Raw genomic sequence first — 22,258 nt, 5'->3', positions numbered from 1 at the left:
TGGTGTCTGGCAAGTGAGTATCATCAAGAAGCGAATAAGAAAAACAGACAGACCAAAAAGCCAAGACAACGATATATTCGAGGCAAAAGCAGTTTCGTCCGTATTATTTATCATCACATAATAATTTCGCAATTAACTCGTCGGAATTATAACCCACAAAATAAAATAACATAAATGAAATTGATATTTTACAGTCTTACTATCGAATCTTTTACTTCTTAATTCTTATATATTCCGCTTCACTTCACATCCAAACAAATCCTGCAAAAAAAAAACCCTAATCCCCTCTCTCTCGTCTTCTATCGGCAGTAGCAATGGATGCCACCAAAGAAGCCTCTGTCACCGATTTGAAGCGACCGAGAGAAGAGGATGATAACAACAACACCGCCGCCGTCGCCTCCATGGAGACAAAGGAGCCGGCTTGTTTCTCCTCCGTGATTCCCGGGTGGTTCTCCGAGATGAGTCCCATGTGGCCAGGTCAATTCTCGTTCTTGTCTTTTTTTTTTTTCATAAAGGTATCTCCTTTTTTTATTACAAAACCTGATGATGTCTTTTTGGGGATGCAGGAGAGGCACACTCTTTGAAGGTTGAGAAGGTTTTGTTTCAAGGCAAATCAGATTACCAAGATGTCATTGTTTTCCAGGTTAACACAAACATTAAAAAGACAATGACTTTTGGTTGAATCTGCAATCATATCTCTGTTTTTTTATGTTTGGTTTGTTTATTTAGTCTGCGACGTATGGGAAAGTTTTGGTTTTGGATGGAGTCATACAACTTACGGAGAGAGACGAGTGCGCTTATCAGGAGATGATCACTCATCTGCCTTTGTGCTCTATCCCTAACCCAAAGAAGGTAAAAAAAATACTCAAAAGACTATTTATTACTTTTTTTTTTCTTCTCCGGTGAAGTATGATGAGTTAAATAATTACTTGTGAAGAAATGTAGTAACCAGACGTCCTTTATCAGATGTGAATTTTGTAGCTGGCATAAATGATTAGACTCACAGAGTGGTGATAAGAATGTCCACTAGAGAAAAAGGTTGATGATGAACATTCTTTTTAGCTTTTTTATTGTCAAAAAAAAAGGGTATATTGTCCCACGTTCAGAGAACTCAAGTTACTTTATTGGGTAGTAATAATAAAATAGAGGCAAATGTTTTTAACTGCGTCAAATGATTATTTAGGACTTGCTTGAATAAAAGTAGATAGTCAAAGCTTCTAACATCCAATTTAACTAGTTGAAGATTATGGTTTAGTGAAACAGATGAACATTTATAGCTTCTTGTATCTGATCAGTGACTTTCTTGTTTTTTTTTTCATAGGTGTTGGTCATTGGAGGAGGAGATGGAGGTGTCCTGCGGGAAGTGGCACGCCATTCCTCTGTTGAGCAGATTGACATGTGTGAGATTGATAAAATGGTGGTTGATGTGAGTTCTCACATACTTTTCACCTTCTCCTCCATCTCTGTATGAGTAAATGGGAATGTTCATATGCGTTTCGTTGCCACGTTCGTTGAATCTACAGGTCTCTAAGCAGTTTTTCCCTAACGTAGCAATTGGATTCGAGGATCCTCGTGTCAACCTCGTCATTGGCGATGGTGTTGCTTACTTGAAGAATGCTGCTGGAGGATCATATGATGCAGTCATTGTTGACTCCTCGGATCCAATTGGTACCATCAGAGTTAACCCTTGCTGTTATGTTGAGAAGCAGACTTTGATTATTAACTACTTGTTGCTGGTGTGTGTGTGTCAGGTCCTGCTAAGGAGCTGTTTGAGAAACCTTTCTTCCAATCTGTGGCGAGAGCGCTTCGTCCTGGTGGAGTTGTGTGCACTCAGGCCGAAAGCTTGTGGCTTCACATGGACATAATCGAAGACATTGTTTCCAATTGTCGTGAGATCTTCAAGGGCTCTGTGAACTACGCGTGGACCAGTGTTCCAACATACCCGAGGCATGTTTTGTAACCCTTTTAACATCCAATCTCTCATGTTTTTGTGATTTTAAGTTTACAACTTAATCATTTCTTTTTTGTGTTTTGCAGTGGGGTTATTGGATTCATGCTATGTTCAACTGAGGGACCTGACGTTGACTTCAAACACCCTGTGAACCCAATTGATGACAGCAAATCAAGTGGACCGTTGAAGTTTTATAACGCTGAGGTGAGAACAAAAGAAACTCTTTGATATGTCACTTCATGCATCTTGGCATTCAGATCCTTATCTGCTCTTTCTTCTTATGGGTTTCAGATTCATTCAGCTGCCTTCTGTTTACCTTCTTTCGCCAAGAAGGTGATTGAGTCAAAAACCAATTGAAAAGGGGGAAGAAGTAGTCTGGAGGATGGTTGCATTTATCAGAATAAAAACTCTTTTTTTTTTAACAATTTTTAGAATGCTATATTTGTTTCAAGCATGTGTACCTGTGACACTAATGCAAGAGTATTGTCTTATCTTAGATAATGGCATTGCACCCTATCAACAAGTTCCCTTTGCTCTTTCATTGAAGCTGAGAAATTTTATAAGCTTTCTGCCTCACACATTTATTTAAAACTCGGAAGTTTGGTCAAGCTAGCATTTTATATCATACGCAGACAGTTAAAATCCTCTCGACTTTCATGAAGTTAAATGTCAAAGCTTAACCTGGATAGGCAAATGATTTCTTCTTTGTTGTCATCATTGCATATGATGATTGAGTAAGTTGACTTGAATCATGTAATCAGTGACTGGATAGTGGACAGCTACATTATCCTTCTTGAAGATTGGTTTGTTTCTTAAGAACATGGAAAAGCAAGATGCTATATCATCAATTGCTTCAGCGTAGATGTAGCGTGTCGATCAATGCTCAATGTCCCACGTGAGCTGGTCCGGATTAATGCAGTGTCTTGGTATTATTCAGCTTTCAGTTCCTAACTAACGTAGTTCAATGCTATGTCAACCAGATAGATTTCCACAACTAATAGTACAATTTTAACTCTCACAAACGTAATAAACGCGTCGAGAAAATGTTTTTTTTCACGGTGTTTGGAAAATGTTGCAATGAAAAAATAATGCGGAAAAGGATAATAGATGTTATAAAAGTAAACGATACAAAAATAATAGACTAAGGTGACATCGTCCTTTTATATTTCATAACTCGTTGATCTAAAAAAAAAAAAAAAAAAAAAAAACTCGTTGATCTAATAATAAAATCCCTATCTACTACTCCTTATATTTTTGAAAATAAATTTTTTTAAAATTTTCTGTTTATTAATAAATGTATACAATTTAATTTACAATTTATTTTGTAATACACTTTTCAATAACTATCTACTAAAAAAAATTAATCGGTTTAAATATTCATAATTAATGTTTCTCAAAAATATATAAAAGTATTTAAAAAATATAAAAAATTTATTTTTGTGAAACAATAATAAATTCTATAAAATCATATTTTCACTAGGATGAAGCATATGCTAAGGAATCATACCAAATACAATAGATATATGAAATATCAACAACGAGCAACATATATTGGGTTTGGTCGAGACTCTTTATGTGAAAGACTCAACACATTGTATCTCACCAAACCATTTGTCTATCTGATGCATCGAATTAATAAACTTTTTTTCTTCATTTTTGGTTTTTTAGTTCTGGTTTTCCGTTTTTTAGTTTATTGTTTTCTAATTTTTCATAAACCTATTGTGGATCGAAAACATCATTAAATCTATAAACAGGTGTTGTCTTCCCAAAACGTGTCGATAGATCATTGGTTAGATTGTACCGACGTAAATGGAATAGCAGTAATGATAAAATAGCATCTCTCCCCCGAAAAACTTATCCATTCAGGAAACATTCTGAACCAAGGAACCAAGATAAAGTCGCTTCGGGTCCCACACTCTCTAAGACAATGTCTGATGACATGTCGAATTCTTACTCGCTTATTTACAGACATCCATGTAGATCCCACTCATCTTCCACGTGCCCTCCTTTACAAAAGTTTAGATATTTTTCGAACACAAATGTCTGAACTCACAGCTCTGATTTACACGTCTCGTCACACCTATGCGCTTGGCCCCTGTCGAGTGGAAGGTCGCTGTAAAATAAATTGTTTTATATTAAAATAAAAAGGCGAAGATATCAACAGGAAAAAAGCAGCAAAAGAAGAAGAAAAAAGGAAGTGTTTATCTGATTTGGATCCAATCAACCCAATCCTCGTTAGACGACGTGAAAACATAACACGGCTTAGTTGTCGATGTTATTACATTCCAACCACTAAAACTAATCGAGGGCATTACCGTAATTTACTACATGGTTAGCATGTTTAGTGATATTCCTAATGCTGCCTAAGCTTTTGGCCCTTGGGAGATTTGAGAGGCCACCCCGAACAGCGTGGTGCCTTTATAATATTAACAAAAATTAAAAACTAATCTCAATACGATAATGTGTGTGCGTACATGTTTTAATTATTTTTGTTTGGTCAGGTTATAAAATTTAATAATGACTTCTTCTTTAACTAGTATAAATTTACTTTATCTACTATGTACATGCATGTTGCATTTTTTGGTTTGTTCCATTGTATGTCTTTTTCTATAGACTTTCTAGAAACGAGATGATAATTGTATTTCTAATGATATTTTTCTTCTTGTCAAAGCAGGAAGATTGATTCAAATCATCTTATCTATATGGATCTAGTCTTAGAGATCGTGTGTGGAAGTTTGGTTACTGACTAATAGATTACAATTTTTTTCCTTCAAACGTTACTTGCACTTTGTAGAGTTATGACTATTCTATGTTACCACCATGACACGACTTGTCAACAAAATTAATTCTATACAATAAAGAAAATGAAGCTACAGCGCCAGCATAATATAATTCTAACTTCAATTTTACCAAATCATTATATAATAATATATCTAAAGTTTATTCATACACCGAAACAATTTTGTGAAACAAAAAAGCCACCCGCCACAGCAAGCGGGTTGGTTCATGACAGAACTGAACCATAGGGAGTATATGTATATGTGATAATTACAATGAAATGTGCACTTTTGAAAACAATAAAAGAAAATACGAGTGATAGAGAGAAAGTTTATGAGCGTTTTTAAAATAGAAAAATGGTTTGAGTAATGCCAACTAAAATCAATTTGCAGTGGGGATGAATATTGTATTAATTATCACATTAATTGCAATTAATTACGAAATTAAAGAAAGTTTTTTTATCTTAATCAAGAATACGTTTATAAAATAATAATTTATTTTGACCAATATTAATTCTTCAAAAGAAATTTATATCTTTTATTTTTTTTGAAAGAAAATTTTATATCTTTTAATTAAACTCAAGTTTATGGAACTATCAGTTATATGTATATGTATATATATATATATATAATTTTATGATAAAAGTATAAGTTATTAAGATCAAGGTCCAGACTTAACACCTAAATCTGAACATAATTAGTCTGAATCCATCTTAACTTGATTTAGTTTAATAAAAATTTACATCTCTCCAGAATTCTCTAAGGTCATCATTATTATTAATCTAAGTAGGATTTTTTTCACAATATCCAATATGTTCATTTCTGTCTTTCAAATTATAAACTTTAAATAGATATTTTTTCATTTAAACAAATTTCAAATCTGATATAAAACTTTAAACAGAATTTTAATATTTCAATTAATATATGACCAACAAAGATGTAGTGATGCAACACATATGAATCTCTCCATCCTGTGTTTGTATGATTTGTCTTTTTTCGTTGTTAACTTTGTATTTATTTGTTTTCAGAAAAAGTTGTAAGTATTTGTTTTGTAGGATATTTTATATAATCTGGATTCTGGAGTGTGACAATATAAAATAATTACTCATAATATTACTTTTTGATGAAATGTTTATGGTATTTGCATTTCTCGAAAGAAAACTGGAATTAGTTTAGCTCAGAGTATTATTTTTTGAGGTCAAATAAAAATTTGAATATATGCTTGGAGTCATGTCAACCAAAACTACTTGATTTTGAATATGCCGTGGTTCTCCTCCAATTCGGATAAACTCGTAAACGATAGGTCAATATAAAACAGCCAAAAAAAATGTCAATTTTTAAAAAAGTTTATAAAGGTGGACCCAGAACACAATATACGACCTAGACAGTAGGTTTGATGAGATCGCATAATTTAATACAAACGTCCATTAACATTTGGATTGGATTAAGGATATTATTTTATTTGTTTCGGCCGAAGAAAAAAGAGAGGTCCACCGCATTATCTAGTCATCTACCAACCCTATTGTACGAAGATGATAAGAGGATTAAGGGTACTAACGTCATTTCGCCAATATTATAAATAAATAAAAAATAAAGAAAAAAAATAGATCGTTAGAAAACGTGTATATGTGCATCTCGGTTTATTCATTTTTTCTTTCGCATCAATCTTCTTCGATGCTCCGACTCTGCATCGAATGTCCCAAAGAGTTGTAATAAGTCCTTATCGTTCTCTTTCATCGGTTCCACGAAGAAGACAATCAACGGCGATTAGAAGGTGAGCAAGCAGCAGTGAACCACCTTTTTTTTTGCTCTGGGTTGCTTGACTTTTGTTCAAAATCACTGTAAAAACGTGTTCTCTAGCTGTTTGATTTGGCGTTTCTATGTTTCTGAATCATCTTATGTTGTTATGGATGTAAGTAATAGTTTCTCTTTTTTACCACTAGCTGGTAAAGCTTTATGTCCTGAAGATAAAGGTGGAGGTGTTAGGTTCGAGTCTTAGCAGCTGCGGAGAGAAAATTTAGCAATCAGTTCTTGTCCCTGTTCCAAAGATATTATCAGCTTCGGTCCGGAACTAGTTTCTTCATTCTGATGTATTACTCATTGACTCGGTCGTGTTGTAAGATCATTGTTTTGGTGACGTTAAGATGGGTTTTGCTTTTATTCTCAGGTACTTAACCATAAGTGTTTAGACGCGTGTTTGCTCCGTCAGCACACAAACTCTCTTGTTGCTTAGCTTCTCCATGGTGTCGAGATCTTGCGCAAACTTTCTCGACTTATCATCTTGGGACTTGCTGGACTTCCCTCAAACTCAAACTCAGAGAGCTCTTCCTCGCGTCATGACTGTTCCCGGCATCGTCTCCGAGTTAGAAGGAGACGGATCCTCCGACGTTAACTCCTCCACCGGCTCCCACGAGCGGAAGATTATCGTCGCCAACATGTTGCCTCTACAAGCCAAAAAAGACGCGGAAACAGGACAGTGGTGCTTCACCTGGGACGAAGACTCTCTCCTCATCCAGCTCAGAGACGGGTTTCCTTCAGACACAGAGTTCGTTTACATAGGCTCACTCAACGCTGATATTGCTATAAACGAGCAAGAAGCTGTTTCGCAAAAGCTTCTGTCGGAATTCAACTGCGTTCCCACGTTTCTACCGAAGGAGATTCAAGAAAAGTACTACCGCGGCTTCTGTAAACACCACCTCTGGCCGCTCTTCCACTATATGCTCCCCATGTTCCCTGACCACGGCGACCGTTTCGATCGCCGTCTCTGGCAGGCGTACGTCTCGGCAAACAAGATATTCTCCGACAGGGTGATGGAAGTCATCAACCCGGAGGACGACTACGTCTGGATTCAAGATTACCATCTGATGGTTCTCCCCACGTTCTTGAGGAAACGGTTCAACAGAATCAAGCTCGGATTCTTCCTCCACAGCCCCTTCCCCTCTTCAGAAATCTACCGGACTTTACCCGTCCGGGACGACATTCTGAGAGGGCTGTTGAACTGTGATCTCATTGGCTTCCACACGTTTGATTACGCGCGGCATTTCTTGTCCTGCTGCAGTAGAATGCTTGGACTCGATTACGAGTCCAAGCGCGGTCACATCGGGCTAGATTACTTTGGTCGAACCGTGTTTATCAAGATTCTTCCTATAGGCATCCATATAGGTAGGCTTGAGTCTGTTCTGAACCTCCCATCAACCGCGGCGAAAATGAAAGAGATTCAAGAACAGTTCAAAGGGAAGAAGCTGATCCTCGGCATCGACGATATGGACATTTTCAAAGGCATAAGCCTTAAACTTATAGCCATGGAGCATCTTTTCGAGACGTATTGGCATATGAGAGGCAAATGTGTCCTTATTCAGATAGTGAACCCGGCGCGTGCCTCGGGTAAGGATGTGGAAGAGGCGAAGAGGGAGATATATGTAACTGCTAAAAGAATCAACGAGCGGTACGGCTCCCCTGGTTATGAGCCAGTTATCTTGATTGATCGTCTAGTTCCACGTTATGAAAAGACTGCTTATTACGCTATGGCGGACTGCTGTTTGGTGAACGCGGTAAGAGACGGCATGAACTTGGTTCCGTACAAATATATCATCTGCAGGCAAGGGACTCCGGGTATAGATAAAGCCATGGGGACTAGCCGTGACTCGCCGCGCACAAGCATGCTTGTGGTCTCTGAGTTTATCGGCTGCTCGCCTTCTTTGAGTGGTGCCATCAGGGTGAACCCTTGGGATGTGGATGCTGTTGCGGAAGCGGTTAACTTAGCTCTCAAGATGAGCGAGGCCGAGAAGCGGTTACGGCATGAGAAGCACTATCATTACGTTAGTACTCACGATGTGGGCTATTGGGCGAAGAGCTTTTTGCAGGATCTAGAGAGGGCGAGCCAGGATCATTATAATAAACGTTGTTGGGGTATTGGTTTCGGCTTGAGTTTCAGAGTTTTGTCATTGTCTCCGAGCTTTAGGAAGCTGTCTATCGACCACATTGTCTCCACGTATAGAAAGACAGAGAGAAGGGCGATATTTTTGGATTATGATGGCACTCTTGTTCCTGAGAGCTCGCTTGTCAAGACCCCTACTGCTGAAGTGCTTTCTGTTCTGAAATCTCTGTGTGAAGATCCTAAAAACACCGTGTTTATCGTCAGTGGCAGAGGCTGGGAGTCTCTGAGCGAGTGGCTATCTCCGTGTGAAAATCTTGGAATAGCAGCTGAACATGGATACTTCATAAGGTATATATATATGCATGCTCAAAGTTTTTAAACATACAATGTTTCTCTCTGGTAAAGAAAAAACAATGTTAAAAAAATCGGTAGGGAGTAATTAGGCGCTTTATATGAGATTATTGATTAGGTGGTCGGCTATAAAGATAATTTTTAGTGTTTTATCTGACTTTTAAAAAAATTGTTTAAAAAAAAGTCGTTTTGTTTAGGTGCCGATTTTTTAGAACATATGCTCCACTAGCACAGACTATTAGACGGTCCTGCTAAGACTCATTTGTATTTGGATTCAGGTGGAGTAGCAAGAAGGAATGGGAGACTTGTTATTCATCAGCTGAAGCGGAGTGGAAGAATATTGTAGAACCGGTTATGAGATCATACATGGACGCAACCGATGGTTCCACTATAGAGTTTAAAGAGAGTGCTTTGGTTTGGCATCATCAAGACGCTGATCCAGACTTTGGATCCTGCCAAGCAAAGGAGCTTCTTGATCATTTAGAGAGCGTACTTGCAAACGAGCCCGTTGTTGTCAAGAGAGGTCAACACATCGTAGAGGTCAAACCACAGGTAAGTCAAAGAGATCCTTTTCTTTGCTTGCAAACAAGTACTTATGTTCTTCTTATTGATGAAGGGAGTAAGTAAAGGTTTGGCCGTGGAGAAAGTGATACACCGAATGGTGGAGGATGGAAACTCACCTGACATGGTGATGTGTATAGGAGATGACAGATCAGACGAGGACATGTTTGAGAGCATATTAAACACAGTGACGAACCCGGACCTCCCAATGCGGCCGGAGATCTTTGCCTGCACGGTGGGGAGAAAGCCAAGCAAAGCCAAGTACTTCTTGGATGATGTCACTGACGTATTGAAGCTCCTGGAAGGATTGGGTGCTGCATCGAGCAGCTCGAAGCCAGAGTATGGACAAGAATCCTCATCATCATCCTCACAAACACATGTGGCGTTTGAGAGCATCATCTGATAAGAAAGAAGTGTGGCAGTGTGAGTTAACCAAAACCAACATAGAAATATTTTGGGTTTGGGATTGTTGTGTATATGAAGGCTAGGGGAAGGTGTTTTCTTTCTACCTCCCCCTCCCTGTTGTTTTATGTTTGCTTAATTGTTTTTTTAGAATTGGAGTGTTCATTCTCTTTGTATAGAATATCTTTTGAAGTCTCTCTATGGTTGTTTGTATTTAACACGGAAACGGAGTAACCAAATGGATAAGTTGGCATTAAAATCGTAAAGTGATCACCAAACCATTTATGGTATCTTTGGCGTTATAAAAGTTGGTTATACGCTGGCTCTATGGCAATATAACTATCGTTTCATATCATACTGTAAGTTCCAGTCGCATCCTCACATCTTCTGCAGTCTGTTACTATATGTTTGCTGTAACCAACATTTTTGGCTGTTGTACATGTGTGTTTACATAGGATCAAGAAATGTACAAAGCCGTTCCTGATCAAAAGCATTTGAAACCAGTCAGACCACCTCTGATTCCTACCGGAGACGAGCTAGAGCAACAAGAAGAAGGCTTATTCGTGCGGTTACGGATAAATCCTTTGGGATGTTTGGTTGTTTTCTTAGCGGAGAATGTTTCCTTGTCTTAAATAGAGGCAGACACAATCAGCTTCAGATTCAGTCACCTAGAAACAAATCATTCTGGTTTTAGCGCACTCCGTGGCCAATTCAAGAGAGCTTTGCGATACACAGACAAAGATGAACCAACTCTCATCGAAGCCGAGAACCGCACTAACTTATCCTTTAATGTCTAACTAAAGACAGAGAAAATATGCAACAGCTGCGTCAGAGCCATGCCTGATCCCCACACTCATTATGAGCACTTCCTTAAAGATTTTTAAGCAAATGTTCAGCCCATGGTACTCATCAAATAGTGGAATTTCATGTGACTTCCTTCGATATGATTTTGAAGACAATGTCTGACTTGGGTGATCATCGTGACGAAATTATTATGAAGGTGAATTCCAAGATCAACGTGAGAGTTTCTTACCTACTTTCTTACTCTAATGCTCTTTTGGAGCATAATAGCAAATTATGGGTCATCATTATTTATCCCTACCAATAATGATTTCATCCCATTTTTGGATATTTTCTACTAGTCTAAAACCCCACCAAAGAAATAATATTTGACTTCTCTTCTTCTTTTTATATATAAATGAAATTCATTTATTAAATATTTTCCCCCTAGAAAACAATATTTGGAAACTTTGAGATAATGAAACCATTAAACTTAAAAACATGGAGCTTCAAAAATGGGACTTCGTCTACTTCAAACTAACGAACTAATTAGATATCCCAAAATTTCTTACTGTATGAACAAAGTTTGATTAGAACATGGGATTAAAAGAACCATCACATATAACATAAATCACAGAACAAGCTTATTGCCCTCAAGAAAACACAAACAGTTCAGCTACAGAGACACAAAAGACCACCACTACAGTATAGTGTTAACAAAATGAATTAAAAAAAAAAACTCAAAATCAATAAATCAATGGCAGAAAATTAGCTATCCTTTCTAATCTCATGGCCCTTGAAATCTCCTTCCATTCAATGACAAACCATCAACAACTCTACTACCAGTACCAGATGCAGAACAAGCATAAGAGGAAGCACCCACCACCAGATTGGTTTCTCCTTGATTAGCAAACTTTGATCTTTTATTAGACCACTGCCAAATCTTCGACACAGAAAAGCTCTCACCTTTACTTCTCATGTTAATCTTCTTCCCTTCAACATTACTACTCTTCAGAGTCTCACTATTAGGACACAAAGCCACCACCAGATCAGATTCAGCCACAATGTACTGATAAGACCCCATTGAGAAACATCTTCTGTTATCAAGACTCCTGTTCACACTCACACACCCACTTGTCTCTCCTCCTTCACTAGCATTAATATTATTACTGCTCCTAAACTTCCCAAGCCTCACCGAGAACACTCTCTTCCCACACCTAATATCATTCTCCGCCGGCTCCCTCTCTCCGTCGTCTCCGGCGGCGAAAAACTCGAAACTGAACTCCTGGTGCCCTGGGGGGTAAAGGGTTCCTCTGCAGAGCGGACACGTGGAGTTCGAGAGGAGCCACGTGTCGATACAGTCGATGTGGAAGGCGTGGCTGCAAACCGGAAGCAACCGGAGCTTGTCGTCCTCGGAGAATTCGCAGAGACAGACGGCGCAATCGAACGGCTCTTTGGAGCCTTTGACGATGTCTTTGTAGAGGAAGACCGGAAGGGCGTCGATCAGAGCTTGGTCTAGACCTGAGTCGTGGAGATGGAACAGCTGTCGGAGCTGTCTCCGGTAAGTGTCGGAATCTGAAAGTTCTGGGTTTTGGTTGTCGGAATCTGGCGTTGAGGGAGAAAGGCTCGACCTTTTCTTCTTTAAGTAGTGTCTGAACGCTAAATGTAGAATGCTGCAGAGGAAGAAGACGACGGAGACGAGAACGATGATGAACAGAACGGCCGGGGCTATTCGATTAGCGGTGATAGGAGAAGGAGAAGGTGAGATTTGATGAATCTTTTGAGACATAGTGAGTGAAGAACAGAGACACTATTAAAGCTATACTCTCTCAGATTTTATAAATCCATGAAACTCAATCTATTCACAGTCAAATTTTTGCAGGATTTTTGGATTTTGAAATGATTGATAAACAGATTTGGCAGAACCAAAGGGAGCTAGCTAGCTGCCATCATTAATTTAAAACATACTACAGTCTACAAGTGAACAATATATTTTAATTTAAATGATTAATCACTTTTAATAATAGAGTTATGAAGTAGAGGACTTTTATTAGGTCATCTACTAGTAAAAGTCTAACTGGAAAATAACAATTTTGGTGTGGAGGCCAATGCTTGATTCAGGGATCTAGTGCCGAGCAGTTTCGAATAATTTAGAAAAGCATTATCGAATTAAGTTATGGCTAGATAGCTAAAAGCCTAATGCCATATTTAATTATCCAATGGTAGGTATCAAGTCATCAATAATAAGGGAACAATCCGCAATAATCGTTTATCGTTGCCAATAATCAAAGTAAGGTACAGCTAAAATAGGAGTAGTACTATATATTTTGTGTCAGTCGATTTTTCAATATCTAGGGACTCGTATAAATAAACTGAACACAAAAAGGTAACTAGTAGTAGTAGAATTTTTGAACATGTGGAGTAAACCATTACCCACATGGTAGTGTCCACAAATGGTTTAAACAAAAACTCGAGCAGTGAACATTGGAATTTGGAATTGGTAAAATAAAGAAAAAGCCTGTCATTACCACTTTTTAGAAAAGCTGCAAGACATATTCATGGGCCATAAGGACTCAATTACGATAACATCTGCTACTAGAAGCCCAACTAATAAATTTCATCTAAATCATGGAAAAACAAATTCCATGAGTTGCGAAGTAACAAATTTCAAACGCAAATAGTTTGTGAAAAACATACAAATATAAAAAGGAAATTTTAATTTTAGAATAACAAAAAATGAAGAAGATGAAGAATAAGAAAACTAGCAAACAAACTAAACTATCAGTTTTGAGAGTAGGGTTTTGAGAAACCTAATCCTCAACTCCAAATGCACAACGTAATCAGTAGTCTTTGATAGAAGCAGATCGGGTTGGTTCAACCTTCGCCCGCCCGGTATTAGAACTCGGAGCCTCCTCATTTCCATCTGGATTGACCCGAATCCAGAACCTGATCCACGGCCCGTTTTCTTCTTCTTCGCCTGCTTCCTCTCCCTTCTGTACGATCTCGACTCTTCCATTGTTTTTTTTTTTTGCTTATGACAGCTGATTTTGTGACTGATAATATGTAATGGACGTGGTTGTGGTCCATGTATATATAGTCCCAAGTCTTCTTCATTGTCTTTTTGTTTTATTTAAAATTTCTGCTCTTTTCTAGTTTTTTCTTTTTTTTTATAATAAAAGGTTCTTTTGTGTCAATGATATATATCACATCCACTCTCTTAAGTCTCAATCTGTGTTGTTGTTTTGCTGCGAGAAAAGATGAACTGTTATAAAACAATGATAAAAAAATACGAGAGTAATAAGTTCTGTTTATTCGTTTATATTTTTAAGCATGAAGTTACATGTTAGATTCACTATTTTAATGGACAAACAAAACACATATGCGATAATTTTTAGCTCCTTTCAGAATTAAACCATATATATATTTATTTATTTTATCTAGTAAATGTCAATAGAGTCCGTCCATTACAAGCTAGTAGTGTGTGCATGATCGGACCAACTTGAATTCCTTGAATATTGGGTTTAATAGAGAGGGGAGACATGTTACAAAATGTGAGAATGATGAGGCCAATAAGGCAAGAACCATTTCGTTTGTTATGTCATGGCTGACGTTATCGAATGTAGTGGCCCCACGTGGAACCATTTAGCCTCTGCTTCGATCATTGCCCAATATTTCTTTCGCACGGAATCTGCATGGCTCTCTTTTTTCTTCAATAAATAAATTACTTAGAGAGCAGTATCAATCGAGAACCACATGATGTGTTTCACTCCATACGTCTCAAAACATTTGATTCAAGACATTACTAATATAATAATATATATTGAAAAAATATAATCGAGTGATAAAGATCATAGATTCATAGTTATGGTCGAAGTACTGACTGTACTGTACTGATAAATTATTTTCACTACATCTGAATCTGTATGGGTCCCAATCATCAAAATAAAGAAATTACACAACCGAATCTGGCAGTTTTATGTGTGATCAGACTATTTGCAATATGTTTTGTTGCAACAACTATTTGCAACATGTTGCAAACTTCAATATATATGGGTTGCATGTAAGAGTGTACTTAAAAAATATTTGTATACTCACTTCCGAATTAATTTGCATATATATATATATATATATATATTCTTTGATATCTCTCATAATTTTTTGCATTTTGTTTCCTATTTTATCATAAACGAACGTGCAACTATATAGGACACACTCACATCAATAAGAACACTGATGGATAATTTAAATATGGAACAGTTACATGGTGCTAACAAATACGAGTATACGACTCTAGTACAAGAATCTATACGGTAGTACATCAGTCGTGATTTGTTGCAGACAGTTGTTTATTTGTTTAGTCAAATCATCGGAAAGGCATGCAAAGTGCAACCCATAACTTGCATGTGTTTCGCCAACTCATACACCGTGGCTCTTAATATGCACCATAATCGTGGCACGTCGCTTAAAAAACCCCGTAACTTGCATGTGTTCCATCCAAATAGGCCTATGAGATCCGAATTATAGAGACATATAAATATAATGGGCCAGCTAATTTTTTTTAATTGGAACCCATAGGCCTAATTAAGACCAATGATTTAAATTAAAAAGAAAAGTCCACCAAAAAAATGCTAGAGTAAGATCAAGAGGAGATAACAAAGGGTGCGGTTTGATTCCTGAAAAATTGTTCTTTATGAGATCACAATCTTGGTTCTTGGATAGTCTCTTTGTGCGTGCGAGAGAATAAAATGCAAAGTTTCACTTTTCAGTTTGGTTTCAACATCATTCAAAACTGCAAACCAATTTTTTTGTATATCCACTGTTTTTAATTAACTATAAGAGATGAGTTGCATGATAGTTGCTAGTCAAATTTGTTAGAATCATCGGTCGAACAATAATTTGAAAATCGAAGATTTATTGCAATTTGAAAGTCATACGAGCTTATACACCAAAGTGCCAAACGTAACTAAAGATACTGCGATAAACGTAGACACACGCGCAAAGACACATGACACATATGTTCCGTTTAAATTCACTTTTAAATTTGTTAACTAGATTATTCATCATTCCATATATAAAACTGAACCTTTTGGTTTAGAAACGCTTATTGAAGGAGATTTCCATCGGTCTCCTTTAAGTAATTGACAAGAACGTCGATAAGAGTGTCGATTATCAAGAGTGGATCTTCGATGTCATGACGAATCTTCTCGAACTCAACCCTCCACGCCACGCGGCTACCTTCCCCATCTTCCTTAGGACTGACCGTGATGGTTGCTTTGACCGTCTTGTAACTTTCCGAGATTAGACAGCCACTCATTCTCATCGTCAATGTTCTATCCTCCAAATTCATCGTCTCCATCTTATCCTCTGCCACATACGGTGAGACATTATAATCAGTTGGATGTTTTGATCTGTGATCAAAAAGTATGAATGGGATGTGGAAGAGTTCATTATTTACCTATGTTATCAAAAGGGCCGTTTATGTCGTCGGTGACAGATCTAAAGAACTTGTCAGCTGGAGACTTAACTTCAAGGTCACCAGAAGAGACTTCCATTTCTCTATTTGTTTTTTTTTTGTAAGTATAAGTTTTGTGGGTTTAGTGTATGATCCTTTTGATGCTATGATAGTTTTTATATATACAGAGTTCACCATGAACACTGCATTAACTATTTTCACTTAACTCCACCCATCTACCTATTTTTCACCATATGTAATTTTTTATAAGTATAGCAATAAGCTCTACAATTTTTACAATTTACTCACTAGTCACCTAATTCTTGTGGCACATGGGAAAATAAATGAATTGTAACCACCGAAAGTTATTACGTCGTGATTTGTTCGCTTTTACTATATATGGATTTGTACTTCAAAACCATATGACTATATACTGATAAAAATTAAATGTGATGATTTTAATATAGTTTTGCGTAACTGTTGTCATCTTAAAATATTAATAAATGCTCTAGCCTCTAGTCACTTAATGGGCCACACAAAGTCTAAGACGTGACCATTATAATAGTCTTCAAAGCCCATATACAATCAAAATACAAACTATTAACTAAAAGACAAATGAGGACAAGGATTGAGAATTTGAGACACATGATGTGAATTAGAGGACTGAAGTAGATATAATCGCCGACAGGCACCATCCCCGCCGCACAAAGCTTTGCCTGAGCTAAATCATGACCTCCCACTATTCTCGTTGTCACTTTTAATCAGTTTAATTTACACAAACTATAAATTGTGCTTTTAATTTCTTGCAAGAAAAGAGTTGAAGAAAGTGACCCCTTGTTATTGCACGTTGCTGGCCAGAGGCCAAAGAAGTAAATGCCAACTCATCAATATAAACTGCAAATCAAATTCTTATGTTTTTACTGCTTTTTATATTTTATTTTGGGGGCCAAGAAGATCATGGTCTAGCCGATCATATGCACTTTTACATAACTTTCCTTTTTAGAAATGAATTCACAATCATATATAAAATGTATGTGATGAAATTTTGCGTCAACCAATGCTCATGTAGCTCAACAACTTTAACATACCAAACTTAATAGTTGACTTGAAGTTAATAAAAATTAAATAGTTTTGGTGCTGAATTGCTGATAAAAATCTCAAGTTTTACTCTTCAGTTTTCCTATTCGGGAAATAAAGGATAATATAGCTTACCATAGTCTCTCTGGTATCTAGAGTTGACTAGTTGTCCATGGTTTTTCGTAAATGTAAAAATCAAATGTGATGATGTTAATATAGTTTGCGTAATTGACATCATAAAATAATTAATAAAGTCTCTAGCATCTAGTAACTTAATGGGCCACACACAGTCTAACACTAGGCCATTACAATTAGTTTTCGAAGCCATGTGAAATGAACTATTAACTAAAAGACACATGCGGACGAGGAATGAGAATTTGAGACACATGTGAATAAGATGATTGAAGCAGATAGAATCGCCGATAGGCACCACCACCGTCGCCGCACGAAATTCTGCCTGAGCTAAAATCCTGATCTCCATATCTCTCTCTATGAAATTTTTAGTTAGAAGAGAGAGAGCTGTACTATTCTCGTATTCACTTTTACTCAATTAGTTTTCACAAACTGGAAATTGTGCTTTTAATTTCTTGCATAAAAGAGAGTTGATGAAATTGACCGCTTGTATATTGACGCGTTTCTGGCCAGAGGCAAAAGTAGAAAATGCCAACTCATCAATATATACTGCAAAAAAAAAATTTCTACTGCTTTTTACTTTTTTTAGGGGGCCAAGAAAATCATGGTCTAGCCGATCAAATTCACTTTTGTAAACTACATAACTTGAATTTTAAAAATATTAATTCACAATCATATGTAGATACATATATATATGTATTTATGTGATGAATTTTTGCGTTAACCAACGCTCATGTAACTCGGAAATTTTAACATAACTAAACATAATAGTTTACTTGTAGTTAATACAATTTAATAGTTTTGGTGCTAATATAGATCTCAAGTTTTAATCTTCCATTTTCCTGTTCGGAAATAAGAATAATGTCAAGGATAATGTCTTAAGCTTACCATTTGACTAGTTGTCCATGGTTTTTCTTATGTAATGAGATTCCTAATTAGCGATAATAAGCAGTGAGGTGCACAATCCACCGTGTATCAGTTACCCATTTAACCAAATGAAGATTAACTTACCTTCTGAGAATCTTTCAGAATCCTCGGTCCAAGAAAACTATGCAAAATAATATGTATGGAAAACAATAATATGAAAATCGATATATTTCATCTTGAAAGTCTTGCGAGTTTGTACAGCCCAATATGCCAAACGTAACAAAATATAATGCAATTAACGTAGAAACATATTTAAATCCCATTTCACCTAAGATGTTAGGTTATATCCTAACTAAATACGCACCTTGTGATTTAAAAAAAACTACATACAAAGATATTCATCAGTCTCCTTTAAGTAATTGATAAGAATGTCGATGATCCACATTGGATCTCCAATGTCATGACGGACCTTCTCGTACTCGACGGTCCACACCACACGGCTACCATCGGTCTCATCTTCCTTGGGAGTGACCGTGATGGTTGCTTTGAAAGTATTGTAGCTATCCGAGACTAGATTTCCACACATATTCAACGTCACTGTTCTTTTCTCCCAACCCACAGACTCAGTGATCTTCTCCTTCGCTACAGTAAAAGAAACAACATGTATTTCAACATTTTGTTCGATGATATGCAAGAATTTTGAATGAAATGTGGAAGAGTTAAAAAGATTTACATATTATGTCAAAAGTGCTATCTATGTCGTCGGTGAAAGATGTAAAGAACTTGTCCGCCGGTGACTTGATGTCAAACTTTCCAGAAGAAACTCCATGTAGTGCTTCCATTCTCTTTCTCTCTCTCTCTCTCTCGATACTTTTACAAGTATATTTTCTATGAGGTAAAAAGTATACTTCTTTCGATGATGATGTTTATATATAGAGATGAAATTTGCGTTAACGTTTTTTTACTTAACCCCACACATTTCCCTTTTGTCATCATATATAGTAAGTATAGACATAAACCGATGTGTATATCATGAAATAGTGAGTAGGTAGTAAACGGTGTAGTCATATTTTTCTGCCTGTAACTCACGTTTCACAAAAATATGCATGCATCAGTTTATTGGACAATATCGAATCTTTCTATATATAGCCAAATGCTCCAGCATTTACAATTTTACTTCACACCAGACCCAGTTAATTCACGTGGCGGATGGGACAATAAATAAATTCTACAGACCAAAATGATATTAGGTTCCTAACGTGTAAATTAACTCTACATAAGCGTATTTTAATTTAAGTCGTAACTGATTATACTTTTTCTGTAAAAGACTATATATGTGTATGTGATGACGTTAAAATAGTTATGGCTAAGGAATATCATGAAATAACTAGTTATTAAGAAATGCTCTAGTCATATATGTTTCACAAAATCATGTTTATTAATAAGAAAACACAGTTTTGCTTGACACGCAAGAAAACTAATAACCTTGTTCACATACAAATTTTTCATAAATTGTTATTTTAAATTTTTTTGGTTAAAAGTTTTATAAGGAAAAATAATTGTAGCAAATTCTGTGTGGACCGTGGAACCGTTGGGCCTGGAAATGTAAGACTGGCCGGCGTAGATGAAGTGAGCGGTGGCTCTTGTTGGGAAGCCTTTCTTTTAATCAGAAGACACGTGTTTCTTTGCGGGTGCAGCATCATGACTTGACATGTTTCACAGGAGAAATTAAACCCACTACAAGACAGAGTCACGTGCTTGTGACGACAGGTGCCCGTGTTGATCACTATCACTTTCCACAACGGTTGGCCGGCGAATTCTCTCCTAGTCCTCACAGTACCGATCTGGATCTCACGGAAACGGCAGAGGCACACTCCTTGACTGACCGCAGAGAAGATGGAAAGAAAATCAACAAAATATTTAAGAGCGAACGTCATTGTGATTTGTTTTTTTAAGGAATGACTTAATTTAAACAAATTGAAGATTTTTTTTTCCTTTTTTAAAAATGCGCTTAATTTTCATACTGGATCGATAAGGCAGAATATATTTTCCTCTCAACTTAAACAGAATAAAGTGATTATAAACGATACATTTAAAATTGTTTTAACAAATGAATATTATGAAATAAAAATATTAAGGGATAGATGCACACACTGATCAACATATAATTCAGCGAAAGCAATGGGTAAAATAGACTTTCTTTTTCAAAAAAAAAACATATAATTCAGCAACTCCAATATGGTATATCTAATTATTTCATGTTATAGCGGCTAACTCGGATTATATTGAATAAATTTTAATACAAACACCCTTAGTTGTGTGAAGCAATTAATAATAATAGAGGAAAGTAATCTCTCCTTAACAGAGAAAATTTGTATGATTGATCTCTCCTTGACTGAGTTGGTTTTTCTGATACGAATCAGAACTTTTAAAGGTGAACTTTGATATATTCGAACAGATTTGTGTTTTAATTTACTAAACCAAACACATTTTTCTGATAAGTATTATTTTTTCAAGACGAATCCATCAGAGCAGATTTATTGGTTAGATTTACTTAAAGGTTCTCATCTTTGTTTTTTAATATTGTTATTTACTACAACTTTAAATAATTAAAATTTTCTTTTTTCATAATAAAATAAATAATAAGAAGCTGCCATTTGTAAAGTACGTAAAAGTGTTCAAATTAGTTCTCTGCACCGAAACGGTACCACCCTATCACTTCCCTTTTTTTTTTTAATTTGTTTTCTGTCAGATACCCACCTCAGCTTATCGAATGAATTGCTCTTAGACCATGATTAATGAAAAATTTTTAGGATGAGATTTTTTTTTTAAGAATCGTTTCATATTTTTTTTAGTTAAAAGTTAAGAGAAATTATTATATTACGCTAATAATCATCTTAAGAATCATCCATTAATCATGCTCTTAATTTCGGTGGAAAATAGGGTGTATAGATGACTAGTTATACATTGCTAAAGGGCTGTAGGTATAGATATATATAATAGGGTCCCATATATAACATAGGTTGCGACTTTTGAGTCGTTAAAGTGATTATTCTTCGTTCTCCAACAGAGATGTTTCATCTAGCTCTTTACTATAAGTGGATTTATACATGAACTATTGATGACGACATTTAACTGCCTCACTTCAGGCACCAAAATTTTGGTTTTCTGTAAGATGGACTAGTTTCGGTTCCTCACCTTTAGAATTATATATGTACAAAGTCTTCAAACTTAATTGATTAGATCTCCTTAATGTAGCAACTAATTGGAACCATACCATACGTAACTGATTGCATTTTGTTACTAAAATGATTATGTAAACACATCCGAATTTGATCATTTAATGAAAGTGATCATTGTGACAAAAAATATTAGTAACTGCTCACGTACTACTTACTAATTGTAATTTAAATAATGATAGCGACTATATATCCTACGCCTTGAACACCATTCCATACATCACAAAATAAAAATTTAATTAAGCTTCCTTACTAAATAGCTATTACTGAATTTTTAAATGATAAGTTAATTTTCAAATCTTCGACCAAAAAAAGAAGTTAATTTTCAAATCTGAATTACGGATAATAGCTACCAAAATTACAATGTCTCTTCGGTTTAAAATGTACGTGTAGTTTAATGACTTACATCATTAGTTTGGTTCTATTCAAGATGGATTAGTTGCAGGTTCTTACGTTGAAGAATATGTATAAAGTTTTCAGACTTATTATTATGTAACAACGAACTGGAACCCTATTTAACTGATTTTATTTTGTTACTTAAAATGATTATGTAAATACATGCGAAGTTGATGATATTAACGTGATTGTGACTAATGGAAAATGTCATTAACTGTTCACGTCATTCAATTTTACGAAAATATTTAACACAATTCCATACATCACAAAAATTTTAATTAATAAGTGAGTGGCATACATCTAATTAAGAAATGCGGATATTAATGATTTATTTTGTTTCGTTTGCCTTTTATTAAAAAAGTAGTCATTTTGATATATTATGATCATCGGTCCAAC

General features: G+C 36.0%; 6 protein-coding genes and 1 pseudogene across 8 annotated transcripts; 2 read left to right on the top strand and 5 right to left on the bottom strand.

Moving 5' to 3' along the window:
• Nucleotides 1-223: 223 nt before the first annotated feature.
• Nucleotides 224-2,516, top strand: LOC103835646 (spermidine synthase 1). Its single transcript, XM_009111831.3, has 8 exons — nt 224-477; nt 567-643; nt 730-852; nt 1,322-1,426; nt 1,524-1,668; nt 1,752-1,947; nt 2,038-2,155; nt 2,243-2,516. Exons 1-8 carry the CDS (start codon nt 315-317, stop codon nt 2,306-2,308), a joined length of 993 nt encoding a protein of 330 aa, XP_009110079.2. The 5' UTR covers nt 224-314; the 3' UTR covers nt 2,309-2,516.
• A 3,772-nt stretch (nt 2,517-6,288) lies between these two features.
• LOC103835645 (probable alpha,alpha-trehalose-phosphate synthase [UDP-forming] 9) lies at nt 6,289-10,139 on the top strand. Of its 3 annotated transcripts, XM_009111830.3 has the most exons (5): nt 6,289-6,502; nt 6,672-6,818; nt 6,896-8,953; nt 9,235-9,508; nt 9,573-9,920. In XM_009111830.3, exons 3-5 carry the CDS (start codon nt 6,969-6,971, stop codon nt 9,918-9,920), a joined length of 2,607 nt encoding a protein of 868 aa, XP_009110078.1. In that variant the 5' UTR covers nt 6,289-6,502; nt 6,672-6,818; nt 6,896-6,968. The 3 variants fall into 3 exon arrangements, with proteins under 3 accessions (XP_009110078.1, XP_009110077.1, XP_033132528.1); XM_009111829.3 differs by lacking the exon at nt 6,672-6,818 and having other exon boundaries at nt 6,302-6,502; XM_033276637.1 differs by lacking the exons at nt 6,289-6,502; nt 6,672-6,818 and having other exon boundaries at nt 6,969-8,953; nt 9,573-10,139.
• LOC103835644 (RING-H2 finger protein ATL47) lies at nt 10,062-12,945 on the bottom strand. Its single transcript, XM_018653847.2, has one exon. The coding sequence runs from the start codon at nt 12,486-12,488 to the stop codon at nt 11,487-11,489; it is 1,002 nt and encodes a 333-aa protein (XP_018509363.2). The 5' UTR covers nt 12,489-12,945; the 3' UTR covers nt 10,062-11,486.
• Nucleotides 12,946-13,196: 251 nt separating this feature from the next.
• On the bottom strand, nt 13,197-13,823 carry LOC108869336 (transcription factor IBH1-like 1; the record flags this gene model as incomplete). Its single annotated transcript, XM_018653599.2, has 1 exon — nt 13,197-13,823. A coding segment is annotated over one exon (351 nt), but the record flags the coding sequence as incomplete, so codon positions are not given.
• A 1,768-nt stretch (nt 13,824-15,591) lies between these two features.
• LOC117127182 lies at nt 15,592-22,030 on the bottom strand (annotated as a pseudogene).
• On the bottom strand, nt 15,801-16,251 carry LOC103835643 (uncharacterized protein At1g24000). Its single transcript, XM_009111828.3, has 2 exons — nt 16,155-16,251; nt 15,801-16,063 (listed from the first exon to the last, which is right to left on the bottom strand). Exons 1-2 carry the CDS (start codon nt 16,249-16,251, stop codon nt 15,801-15,803), a joined length of 360 nt encoding a protein of 119 aa, XP_009110076.1.
• LOC103835642 (uncharacterized protein At1g24000) lies at nt 18,610-19,069 on the bottom strand. The gene is made up of 2 exons (XM_009111826.3): nt 18,961-19,069; nt 18,610-18,869 (listed from the first exon to the last, which is right to left on the bottom strand). Exons 1-2 carry the CDS (start codon nt 19,067-19,069, stop codon nt 18,610-18,612), a joined length of 369 nt encoding a protein of 122 aa, XP_009110074.1.
• Nucleotides 22,031-22,258: the final 228 nt, after the last annotated feature.

This window comes from Brassica rapa, chromosome A08 (genome assembly GCF_000309985.2).
Source record: "Brassica rapa cultivar Chiifu-401-42 chromosome A08, CAAS_Brap_v3.01, whole genome shotgun sequence".
NCBI classification, from domain to species: Eukaryota; Viridiplantae; Streptophyta; class Magnoliopsida; order Brassicales; family Brassicaceae; genus Brassica; species Brassica rapa.
Note: the sequence above shows the minus strand (reverse complement) of the source record. Positions and strands in the feature narration are given on the sequence as shown.

Coding starts and splice junctions, on each gene's coding strand:
- LOC103835644 (XM_018653847.2), bottom strand. CDS start 12,488: ATGTCTCAAAAGATTCATCAAATCTCACCTTCTCCTTCTCCTATCACC.
- LOC103835645 (XM_033276637.1), top strand. CDS start 6,969: ATGGTGTCGAGATCTTGCGCAAACTTTCTCGACTTATCATCTTGGGAC. Junction 8,954..9,234: donor GAACATGGATACTTCATAAG/GTATATATATAT, acceptor ATTTGGATTCAG/GTGGAGTAGCAAGAAGGAAT. Junction 9,509..9,572: donor TCGTAGAGGTCAAACCACAG/GTAAGTCAAAGA, acceptor TTATTGATGAAG/GGAGTAAGTAAAGGTTTGGC.
- LOC103835643 (XM_009111828.3), bottom strand. CDS start 16,251: ATGGAAGTCTCTTCTGGTGACCTTGAAGTTAAGTCTCCAGCTGACAAG. Junction 16,064..16,154: donor CGGCCCTTTTGATAACATAG/GTAAATAATGAA, acceptor CGTATGTGGCAG/AGGATAAGATGGAGACGATG.
- LOC103835642 (XM_009111826.3), bottom strand. CDS start 19,069: ATGGAAGCACTACATGGAGTTTCTTCTGGAAAGTTTGACATCAAGTCA. Junction 18,870..18,960: donor TAGCACTTTTGACATAATAT/GTAAATCTTTTT, acceptor CTTTTACTGTAG/CGAAGGAGAAGATCACTGAG.
- LOC103835646 (XM_009111831.3), top strand. CDS start 315: ATGGATGCCACCAAAGAAGCCTCTGTCACCGATTTGAAGCGACCGAGA. Junction 1,948..2,037: donor AGTGTTCCAACATACCCGAG/GCATGTTTTGTA, acceptor TGTGTTTTGCAG/TGGGGTTATTGGATTCATGC. Junction 2,156..2,242: donor TGAAGTTTTATAACGCTGAG/GTGAGAACAAAA, acceptor TATGGGTTTCAG/ATTCATTCAGCTGCCTTCTG.